This window comes from Alosa sapidissima, chromosome 8 (genome assembly GCF_018492685.1).
Source record: "Alosa sapidissima isolate fAloSap1 chromosome 8, fAloSap1.pri, whole genome shotgun sequence".
In the NCBI taxonomy this organism is placed as follows: domain Eukaryota; kingdom Metazoa; phylum Chordata; class Actinopteri; order Clupeiformes; family Clupeidae; genus Alosa; species Alosa sapidissima.
This window is the reverse complement of record NC_055964.1, coordinates 5,565,394-5,577,497: the sequence shown is the minus strand read 5'-3', so window position 1 is coordinate 5,577,497 and position 12,104 is coordinate 5,565,394. Positions and strand designations below refer to the sequence as shown.

The 12,104-nt window shown below is 39.5% G+C and overlaps 1 protein-coding gene across 1 annotated transcript; it reads right to left on the bottom strand.

Moving 5' to 3' along the window:
• Positions 1 to 1,828: 1,828 nt before the first annotated feature.
• On the bottom strand, positions 1,829 to 5,112 carry LOC121715999 (cytochrome c oxidase subunit 6A, mitochondrial). Its single transcript, XM_042102107.1, has 3 exons — positions 4,851 to 5,112; positions 3,857 to 4,005; positions 1,829 to 2,203 (listed from the first exon to the last, which is right to left on the bottom strand). Exons 1-3 carry the CDS (start codon positions 4,948 to 4,950, stop codon positions 2,114 to 2,116), a joined length of 339 nt encoding a protein of 112 aa, XP_041958041.1. The 5' UTR covers positions 4,951 to 5,112; the 3' UTR covers positions 1,829 to 2,113.
• Between the last annotated feature and the right edge of the window lie 6,992 nt (positions 5,113 to 12,104).

The following is a 12,104-nucleotide window of genomic DNA, read 5'->3' as shown; positions in this document are numbered from 1 at the left end:
TTAAATGATTAATCGATAAGTTGTTGACTATTAAATGAATTGCCAACTATTTTGATAAATGATTAATCGAATAGTGTAATTTTTAAGGAAAATACATACAAATTCTCTGATTGTAGCTTCTTAGACTTGAAGATTTTCAATATTATTTTACTTACTCCTCTATGACAGTGAACTAAATACATTTAGTGTGTGGAAAAACAAGGCCTTTAAAACATAATCTTGGGCTTTGGAAAACAATGGCATTTTGGCATCAACTCAGATTTGACGCCAGGGGTCCTTGACCAAGCGTCAAATTCATGACGAGTGGGTAGTGAGACTGTTGATTAAACAAACTATAAAAAATAATTGTTAGTTGCAGCCGTAATGTAGTCTGCCTGAGAAGACATTGATGTTAAGGTATTGGGTTGGATTTAGATCATGTAGGTGACTGTAGATATGGAAGGTAAGCATAACTCAGGTAGGTTTCTGTGAACATAACTCCAAATGTGTCTGGTAAGGTAAAAATGTTTCAGCCTCTTGAGAAAAGAATCGGCCACAAACTATCTGAAATTTCTGTCCTAAGTTGAAATTCTATCTTATAAGTTCGCTTAGCATTTCAGAACTTGGATTTAGTATTTCAGAATTCCATTTTTTTCCCCCCTCTCAAAATGGCATTTGCTCTGTTCACACAGCACATTTGAGAAAATATTTAAGAAAAAAGTATGCAGTTTGATGTTGATTAGATCTTCTTCAATAATCAATACCACACCATTTCATAATGACACGATACAACATAGGGAAATCCTGAATGTTTTATCAAAGTATCTAATACTTTTAGCTGCCTCCTCTTACAGACCACAGCAAACCTCATAAGCTTATGTAGAACTGTAAGCAAACATTACAATTTCCTATTCTGTAAAACTCAATGAACTTGAAGGGTTTAGTGTTGAGAGCATCACCGAAGCATTGCGTTCTGACACAAAAGGAAGTTCTTCCGAAATCAGAATTGAGTAATGAAACTAATTCAGAAAGATAGACCTGAGTCTTACAATTTTTCACACAGCCCCCCTCTCATAACATTATATAGATTTAGACCTCTTATCAGACACTGGCAAATGCCTGACAGCAAATCCAGTTGCTCTTCGTGAAATAGCAAGTCAATATTTGTCAGTTCACTGTAGAACAGTTCGTTCTGCTCGTCAAAGTTTAATGTCTAAAGGTCATACCAGCAAGTAATGCACCTAATTCCTCCTTGCCCTAATTCTCAGGGTCTTCCACCCTGGCTGGTAGATAACAGGCCCATCATGGGCTATATATAGTTTATGGTTGGCACAATGAAAAATAGCAATTTCAGTGCTTTCTGAAACTCTATTTAAGTCTGGGATTTGTACAAAGCCAATAAACACCAGAATGTTTCTTGCTTTGGTCATTCTAGAGAATTATCACTAAGATATAAGGAAGTTTGTCACATGCATATAGTTACTGGAAGTAATAAATGCAGTGAAATTATGTCTGGTGTCAGCCTATTTGTGCATCTATGGGGGGGGGGGGGGGGGGGGGTTTAGTCGATTAAGTGGCAAGATCCATAGCTTATTCAAGAGCACTTCATCTAAAATATTTGTAACAAGCCTGGACTAGTTATCACAGAAGGTAAACAAAAGAAAATATGGCTATGGCTTTGCAGTGATAATGAAGCTATGGCAAGGTAGTTTTATTTGTATAGCGCATTTCATAAGGCATCTCAATACACTTGAGATCAGATGATAGCATTTTTTGTAGGTGAACTTCAGAGGTCAATATGGATTTAAAAATGTAATGGTTGAAACCTTGTAATAAAAGAACACCACCCTGGAATTTAAATATGTTTATTTATTAGACATACGTTTACGCTGAGAATGTGTCAAGATGGTCCAAAAGAAATGTAACTATTTTCATTGTGTGCTTGTCATTTAACAGAAAGCACAGAGGTAAACAGAAAGTTTTTAACTTTTAAAGAGGTCTCAAACTTGAGGTTTAAGTAAACTGTATGAAGGAGTGTGGTTCAAGCCGGGGTGTGGCCCCAAGGTATGTGTGAAGAGGAAAAGGGGACTGTGGTCCCAGTTTAAGCGTGAGGATAAGATGTACTGCATCCCAGTTACTCTTCATGTTCTTCATACCCGTCTGGGAGGGCATTCACTTCGGGGTTGTGGAAAAAGGACTTCACGCCATCACCCCAAGGGAAGCGCTGGACAACATAAAATTAAATTAAGACATTTAATGACAACACCACATAGGGTCTGACCAAAATGGGGAGGCTGCCTCACTGCCTTTAACTATTTACTGGGTCACTTGCCATAGCAGGCTTAAAGGTAGTCGTTTCAAGGCTTGTTTCAGACTAGATGGCAAGATAGCAACACTTGGCGTCGTTTTCCATTTATTTATTGTTGGGGAACCATTGCCAAAATACTAACAGCTGACTTGTTGATTCGATAGAATATTGGCTGTTGCAAGAAGCACAAAGGATACATCTGTGCAGTCTTCAAAATTGAACACAAAGGTATCTTAGAAGGCTAATTTTTGTATAGCAACAGTAATTTATTTAATCTTCAAGAGAGGAAGTTAGCATGGGTGAAGCCAGATGAAACTGAACCAAATTTCAATTTGCTCTGCAGGTCCATCTGGAAAGGTGACACCCATTTCAACATCACAGGATCCAATAATAATGGCTGATCGGACATGGGATGGGTATTATATGACAGATAGAGCCACACAACCAATGGTTGCACTGATGGCGAAAGGGTTTTTAAAAGGACAAGTCTGTATTTTTTTTTATTTGTAATTGAGTAAACAACTGCATTAAGAACCTTTGTTTACAAAAGATGTGTGTTTGCTGCACTTCTAAAACGATTTGGTAAGAGTTTAATTCAACCAACTTAAGTTTAATTTCACTGCTGGTTACGTCCCTAAACGTCACAAGTTAATGAAGCCTATCCAGACCCACTCTCAATTTTAAAGGAGAATTCCGGTGTGATATTGACCTAAAGTGTATTGAAACATGATACCGAGTGTGAAAGTATGTCTCATAGCCCATCTCGACTTGTCCCCTGCACTCCAAAATCTGGCGCTAGTTAGCCGATGCTACCAACAGCTTTTTCAGTAGTGGTGCTTCGGCATCGGGCTAGCCATGCAAATAAATCACTGTTTTACACCCATTTACGAGGCTCAATGTATCTCCACACTTCATTGGTAGACTTCCGAGGGCCCTGACATTTAAAACGAGACATTGAGAACTTTGAAAAAGCACTGGTAGTTTACTTACAAGACGATTTATACAGACAGTATCTTCACGAAGTTTAACGTTTGCAGCCATCTTGAATTTAGTCACGATAAGTCGAGCAACGAGTAAGAATGAACAGGTATGATAAGGGATCAGATTCCAAAAATAATTCAGTGGAAATGCATGGATTCCAGCTGCTGCTAAACTGGAATCCATGCATTTCCACTGAATTATTTTTAATTCAGTTTTAAATGTCAGGGCCCTCGGAAGTCTAGCAATGAAGTGTGGAGATACATTGAGCCTCGTAAATGGGTGTAAAACAGTGATTTATTTGCATGGCTAGCCCGATGCCGAAGGACCACTATTGAAAAAGCTGTTGGTAGCATCGGCTAACTAGCGCCAGATTTTGGAGTGCAGGGGACAAGCCGAGATGGGCTATGAGACATACGTTCACACTCGGCATCATGTTTCAATACACTTTAGGTCAATATCACACCGGAATTCTCCTTTAATCCGTGTTGAAATCTCACAATTTTTGCAAAAGCAACAGTAGACAATGTAAAGACATAGCTTGTCTTCATCACACAACATGGTGTTTTTGCTGGCTAGCCTTTATCTCACCTTGCTGCGGATGCGCAGATGACTGTAGGGAACAAATTCAGGATTCTCATGATGGTGGTGCTGCATTTTGAGGTACGTGTTCAACATGCATACAGCAACTCCAGGGAAAGCAACAACGAAAGTAAGGATCTTCCAGAGCCTTGCTGCTCCTACAGTGACAGAAAAAAAACCATAACATTATAGGTCTGCAAATATTCAGCAGGCAACAACCTCAACAGAGAACTTTAACAGACATGATACACAGACCTAAGAATTAACACATTAACATTTAACAGCTATAGGAAATAAGCCTAACAATTACCACATAAATCTGATATCTCTCATTACTCCATGTTACCTAACGTTAGCCTGCTATGAGTTTAGAAGCTATGGTTTTGACATTAAGGAACCTAGCGAGGTCAGTTAATGTACTTTCACATTTAAGGCCAACGGTATGCATGGACGTAAGTTAAGATACAGTGATTCATTTCGTCTAAGGTTCGTGTAAGCATCAAGATTATTTGAGGAGAAGCAAACGTCTGATACGTTAATTTACAGACAACTAACTGAGGTGCTTTCACCCCTGCCGAGGTTTCGGGTCAAGAATTGTGCTAGCAAGCTAACTGGTTCCTAAAAGCCTTTCTTTTACAGCTAACGTTACGGTGAGCTAGTGTGCTGGTGAATTAGCATGCTAGGTGAAGCAGGACACCTTGAGCTTCGAAGCATTGACACACTTCAACACTTATTTGTACACGTTTTCCCATTCTCTTCGCAGTTTACCCTTTCAACACAATAAACTGCAAAGTAAAAGTTCAAATGGATTTACTCACACCACAAACATTAACATTTACACGCAGAAACTGATGTTATGTTTAAGTTGGACATGCTAAGTTAGCTATATTACGTTATAGCAACAAGCTCCCTAGCAGACAAGGTCATAACGGTGAACAAAAAGTTTAAAAAGTGAAATAACCAAAAAATCTGGTTGGGAAAACATTTTCGTTTGAACACCCACCTGGTTCTCCATGTCCGTGAGCTGCTGCAGCTGAAAACTGACGGGTCTGCGACAAGGGTGCCCGCAACAGAGCTCGAGATAGACGTCCGAGTGAAGCCATCTTCGATGATAGATTATAGACACGGAAGTGAAGTAGCAGCTAACGTCTTTTTGATTTTATCTTCTCATAACCCACTGACAATGAGCGCCGCTAAATGGACTGGAGGTGGCATTAAACCATGGACTGAACAGTCTATCAGAGCCCGTCTACGGAGAGCCTGGCCACTCCGTATTAAGTCCTATGATTAAGTCCCATTGTACCGAATTTTGGTTGCAGTTCCACCAGATTTCCACTGGGGGCGATCGCCATGAGTGCAGAATGAATGGGATTCAATGGAGCTAGACGGCTAAATTTGTCTCTTTCACCTGATTGTCGTTGACAAATCTCAGATTTGATTGTAGTTTGTATAACTTCAACATGGGTTATAGGTCAAAAGTTGAATGAACGAGTACTTATGTCCTTTTGTTTTCTTACAGGTTGGGTCATTGTTGCCCATAACACGCTAGCATTGTGCTAATGAGTGACGTCATTGACACGTTTGAAAGGCTTTTTAGAACAATTAAGTGACTTTAAAAAATATAATACTCAACCAAGTGTATTTTCTTTGCCTCCCCTTTCGAATACAATATTCAAATGACTTGAAAACAAATATATATCCCGAGAAAAGTGGATTTCGAGGGGTACAGCTCCATAGACCCCCATGCATTCTGCACTCGTGGACGAGCGCCCTCATGTGGAACCACAGAAGGAACTGCAACCAGTTCAGAAACCGGAAGTTTTCCGAGAGTGGCAGTTCTCCCCTTATTAGACATTCTCTGAGTCTATTCATTAAAGGTGCCCTTCTTCTTCTTCTTGTTTTTTTTTTTCTTTTTTTGGCGGTTGGCAAACAGCTTTTAGGTGCATTACCGCCACCTTCTGAATAGGAGTGTGGGTCTGAATATACATCCCTCTAAATTCTATGGAATAAACCTGTTGTTTTCAAATATTGAAAAACACATCTAAAACAATGTTCCCCAGAATTTCTTTGCCGTATATCTGTTATGTCCAGACTTATTTTTTCTTGTGCTAGCTGCTCTATAAGTGTCTGTCGTTCCTGTTGGAATTTAGGACGCTGTACTATGACATGTTCTACGGTTTCTTGAATGCCACACTCACAGTAACCATCAGCATGCTTTCTCATTAGAACTAGTGTGCTGTTCAACCCTGTATGCCCATACCTCATTCTTGACACAATATCCTCCTCCTGTTTGTTTCTGCTGGTACTCCTACTCCATCCTACATTCTTTTAAATTAAATACAGATGCCTGCCTGTAACTTCATTATCCCATAAATATTGCCATATTTCCTTATTCTTAGCTTTAATCATGTTTTTAATTTCAGCTTTGCTATATTGTACCTGAATACCTATACTGTCTTGTTTGTTGCCTGTTTAGCACTCCTGAACTGGTTAACCTATTTAACAAATGCACTATCTCATATATAATATCCTGCCTGGATTCAGAATGTACATTCCTTATACTTGATAAAGCTGAACTTGAGTCAGACCATATTGCTACACTTTTAGATCTATACTCCTCTACCCATAATAACGCCAACCATATTGCAATTAATTCAGCTGTATATACAGCAAGATCATCACTAACTCTCTTAGCCTTTACCAACTGTAATTCAGGAATTGCATATGCAACTCCTACTCTCTTGTTTATTTTTGATGCATCTGTGTACACATGAATATTATTTCCATACTTTTCTCTGACATATATTTCAAATGCACAATTATCAATAGTAACTCCACTCTCCCTTTCTTCCAAAAATGCTAAATCTATTGCTACTTCTTTAAACATCCATGGAGGAACACTTGAATATGCTACTGTTGGACTTACACTTGTAATTTCCATTTCTCTTGCAACATTTCCTATTGTCCAACCAAAACATGAGCTTTGTTTTTTTCCCTTCTCTTGGCAGGGCATTAGAACCCTCTGACAAGGATGGTCATCTTTGTGGCCCTTCAGGTTTGCCCAGTAAACAAGGGCCAACTGCTCTCTTCTTAGCTTAAGAGGCATCTCTCCCATCTCTACCTGGATAGCAGCCACAGAACTACCTTGCTAGTTTTCATGTTCCATGTTGCCCTGCACAGACCGGCTGCAGTGAGTCAGGGCCAAGGTAGTTTTATATGCCCACTACATAATCTACAAAGCTTGATATTGTATTGCATCCAGTTTACTTAACTGAGTTGCAGAAGCAGACCCATATATAAAACATCCATAATCCAACACTGACCTCATTAATCCTATATAAATAGTTTTCATGGCTGGTCTGCTTGCACCCCACTCTACTCCCCTCAAACAACGCATAACATTTAAGACCTTCTTACACTTTTCCACTACTTTTTGGACATGAATTGCCCATGTAAGCGTCTTGTCATACCATAGACCTAAATACCTAAAGAAGTCTACTCTTTCTAATTCTGATCCATATATCCTAAGTTTTAAATCTGGACTTATTTTCTTTCTTGTAAAAAACATGGTCTTTGATTTATCCACTGAGAATCTAAATCCCCATTCAAATGCCCATCTTTCCATATTACTAATTGCTTGTTGCATTTTATTAACAACATATTCAACATTTCTACTCTTCTTCCACATTGCACCATCATCTGCAAACAGAGCTACATCGACTGAGCCTCCAACATCTTTAAACACATCATTAATCATTATTGAAAAAAACAAAGGACTAATGATGCTCCCTTGAGGAGTGCCATTCTCTACTTCATAATAACTACTTAATACTTCATTAATTTTAACTGCTATTTTCCTTTCTGTTAAGAAATCCTTACACCAGATAAAAACTCTTCCTTTTATTCCCATTAGTTTTAACTTGATAAGCAGTCCCTTCTTCCACAGCATATCATAATCCTTTTCAATATCAAAGAACACCACTAATACTGTCTCTTTATTTGTCTGAGCTCTCCTTACGTCATACTCCAAACACACCATAGGATCCATTGTTCCTCTTCCTCTTTTAAACCCACTCTGATAATTTTTGATCAGACCTCTAGTCTCCAGGTAGTATACCATTCTATCATTGACCATCCTTTCCATAGTTTTCCCCATCTGAGAGGTCAAAGCAATCGGTCTATAGCTTTCTGGAACTGTTGGATCTTTCCCTGGCTTCCTTATAGGCATAATTATAGACTCCTTCCAACTTCTTGGAATAGTGCCTTCTCCATACCTTATTGTACAAATTTAGCAACATCTCTTTCCCTTTATCACTTAACTGTTCTAGCATGACATAACAGATACTATCCCTTCCTGGAGTTGACTTACCCAGCTTCCTTAAGGCATTATTAAGTTCAGCTATTGTAAATAATCTATTTAACACACTGCATCTTCACCATCACCTTCCTGATACTCCAATATCTTGCAATAGTATCCCTCCCTAATTGTTTGCCTCACTGCCTGTAGTCTCTTATATTCAACTAGATTTTGAAAATTATGTGTCTTCTTCAACTCTTTAAAAGCTCTATTTCTTTTCCGTATTACCTCACCACATTCTTTTGACCACCATGGCACAATTTTACACAACTTTGTGGGTTTAGACTTTGGAATAGCCTCTATTGCTACCTGAATTATAGTGCTACTTATCTCTGTATTTAACTCCTCAACTTTTTGATCATCTCTGATCCACATCAAAGAACACTCACTGATTTCTCTAAACTCCAGAATCAAAGACAAATTTTTCATATTCAAAAACTTACATGCTGCTTTCATTATTATCTTTATTTTTTCAGTTTTTGTTTTTGCTTGTTCAGAACAATTGATCACATATGCTACAAACAGAACCAACTTTTCTGTATTGATTTCTACCACATCCTTATCCCTTTCCTGCATGTAACTCCCTACAGGGCTTTCTTTCTTCTGCTCGTTGACCACTTTGGTTGCCTTTGCATACGTAAGATTTCGATCTGCACGTATCTGTTGCACTTCTACTGCCTTTTTCCTTACTGGGCACCCCCCATAAGCTGCTGTGTGATCCCCACCACAATTACAGCACTTCCTCTCAGCACTATCTCCACACTTTCCATACTCATGATTAGGGTTGCAAAATATATATACGGGAATATACGGACATTAACAGGAATAAACGGGAATTAATGTGAATAAACTGGGAATTGTTAATATGGCATACAGGGAACTTAAATGTAGTGGACAAAACCCCATCTTGCAGCATAATATTAGTTAAAATAACCTGATTTAATGCAATTTCAGTCAAATTTCTACCCTGCACATATGTCAATCCCATGCACACAGCAATCAGCATAGGCTACTAGACATAAAGGAAACCTATGATGCGTTCATGTGCATGGGGAAAATAAATTCCCAGTGAAAATGTCATCTCATGTGGGAATAACTGGTGTGAAACTGGGGGAAGTTTGCAAACAGAGTTGCCCAGTTATGGGCTTGTCGTCACTTTTGTCCTCATTCAAATGGGTGTACGTCATTTTGCATAAACTGTAATGGGACGATTAATCTGTCTGATTAAGCTTGACAATTTATATATAATTTACATAATCTATACACTCTCAAAAATAGCGGTACGGTTGGGGTACATTTTTGTTCTTTTAGGTACAACTTTTGACCCTGTACCTTAAAGGGAACAAAATTGAGCCCCTAAAGTACTAATATGTACAGTTCCTGGATCATTAATGTACCTTTTCGCAAAGGGACCATATTTGTACCTAGGCTACAAAAAGTACATGGCCTGTCACTCAAAAGTTGTTGGGGGAGGAGATTCGGGACGGGAGCAACCGTTATTTTTCCCCTTAACCCTCTACTGCACGGTGTTGCCATATGGCAACATACCCTTTCTTTTACCATTTCTTTAAATTTGAAAATAAACATGAGCTATGATTGGTCTTAAATTCATGGTAGAATCTGGTGGCAACCAATGATATGCTTTGATTACATCACATGACACTATGCTGCCTTGTACTGTCAGTCTTTCCCCACACTTTTGATGAGTCGCTGCAGAAGTGCTCCTGAATATGTGAAGATTTTCCTCAATATTTCATATTTCTGCAGAATTTAAAAATAACTTCATGCATCTGGGGTAAGTTCTTATCTTTTTTTAATCATTGTCACATTGTTTTGATAGGATTATTACCTTTTTATTCAATAAAATAGGTATGTTGCCATATGGCAACATTGTGCGGTAATGGAACCATATTTGCTCATGCTAATGCAAAAGCTTTGTTTGAATGAGACATTTAGATGTATAGGTGGACTGATATAGTTGGATGGTTGTATTTTTGCTAATTTATTTATGTTTTTTGTTTATTTTTATAAAGTTTAATAGTAAAATATACACTTATTTTGTTTAGAAAATGAACACGGCAGTATTCTATGGCAAGGCTAAGAGGAGGGCTGAAATGTACAGGGTACAGGTGGCTATACCTTCCCATGAAAGTGAGGATGAGTTAGGGATCAGCGACGAGGAGATTGAGAGGCAGACAGAATTAGGCCTAGTTGAGTCAGAGGACGAAGAGACAGGTATGTATCTTGTTCTATGCCGGTATATTCAGCATTCAGGTTACATGTTATTTGTGTGGTGTTAAGCTGATGTTGGGAAGAGTGTAAGGTAGGTCAACAATTTGAGGTTGTTGTCATTCCAAAATCTGTATGGTTAACAAAAAAGCACATACACAAGTCATTGTGCAGTCCCCATTCAGACAAACAGACACACACACACACACACACACGCACATGTTCTACCATTCTATACTTGATAGGAGCTGTATCTAGTATTTCATTTGAAATGCCAATTGTTCATGCACACTAGGGTAAAAAAGGTTACAGTGTATCATCTTTTGCCTCTTTTCATGTATTTCAGTTGAAGTTCAGGAGGAGGCACCACCTCATGTGGAAAAGATCAAGAACCTGAAGTGGCAAAAGAGGCGAACCATCCTGCCCGTACTTAAATGGAAAGGTGCCCTACCGTGTCCAACGATGGTACATGAGCCAATTGAGTACTTTGAACGCCTTCTTGGTAGAGACGTTTTTGAAGATATGGCGACGCAGACGAATCTATATGCTGTACAAGAAGATCCCAACAAGCCACTTAATGCCTCAGTAGGGGAGATTCAGCAATTCTTTGGCATATGCCTTTACATGTCTGTTTATGGCTTACCGTACACCCGTATGTACTGGGGCAAAGATACCCGTGTTGATAAAGTGGCAGATGTCATGTCCCTGTCCCGCTGGGAGGCGATTAAAAGGTTCTTGCACTTCGCCGATAACAGTAACCAAGTTGCTGAGGGCCAACCTGGATTTGATAAACTGTTCAAGGTGAGGCCTTTATTGAACGCACTTTTGAGGAGCTTCCAGGACATCCCAATGAATGAAATGCTCTGTGTTGATGAACAAATTGTCCCCTTTAAGGGTAGAAGTGGGCTGAAAACGTACAACCCCAAAAAGCCCAAGCGATGGGGATACAAAGTCTTTGTGTTGGCTGATCAACATGGAATTGTCCACAATTTTGAATTTTATACTGGTGCTGTTCCTGCTGCTGATGGAATGCCTGACATCGGTGCAAGTGGAAATGTAGTGTTAAGACTGGCCTCAGTCATCCCTCCCAACATGTCGCACAAACTGTTCTATGACAATTGGTTTTGTGGGGTTGACCTACAGGTTACACTTGAGAAATCTAAAATCCACAGCGTGGGTACTGTGAGAAAGAACAGGCTTGCCGGTTGCGTCTTCACAGAGGACAAAGAGATGAAGGCTAAAGGTCGGGGAACATTTGAGGAAATGGAAGCAAAACATGACGGCGTCACACTGAAAGCCGTAAAGTGGTATGACAATCGTTCTGTGATCCTCCTCAGCACCTTTGCTGCTGCAAACCCTACTTCCCCAGTGCAGAGATGGGACAAGAAGGCAAAGGAGATGGTGACAGTGCCACGACCCAACATTGTCACCGTCTACAACAAGAGCATGGGGGGGTGTTGACTTACTAGACTCCCTCATTGCCCTGTACCGTACCAAGATCAGATCCAAGAAGTGGTATCACCGGATTGTATTCCACTTCTTGGATTTTACAGTGGTGCAGGCATGGTTGCTCTACCGCCGGGATTCTGATGCCGTGGGAATTCCACAGAAAATGCAGCTGAGCTTACTTGACTTCAAAGTCAATGTGGCACTTTGCCTTACACAGGTGAA

Coding starts and splice junctions, on each gene's coding strand:
- LOC121715999 (XM_042102107.1), bottom strand. CDS start 4,950: ATGGCTTCACTCGGACGTCTATCTCGAGCTCTGTTGCGGGCACCCTTG. Junction 4,006..4,850: donor TCACGGACATGGAGAACCAG/GTGGGTGTTCAA, acceptor CTGTCACTGTAG/GAGCAGCAAGGCTCTGGAAG. Junction 2,204..3,856: donor ATCTGCGCATCCGCAGCAAG/GTGAGATAAAGG, acceptor TATGTTGTCCAG/CGCTTCCCTTGGGGTGATGG.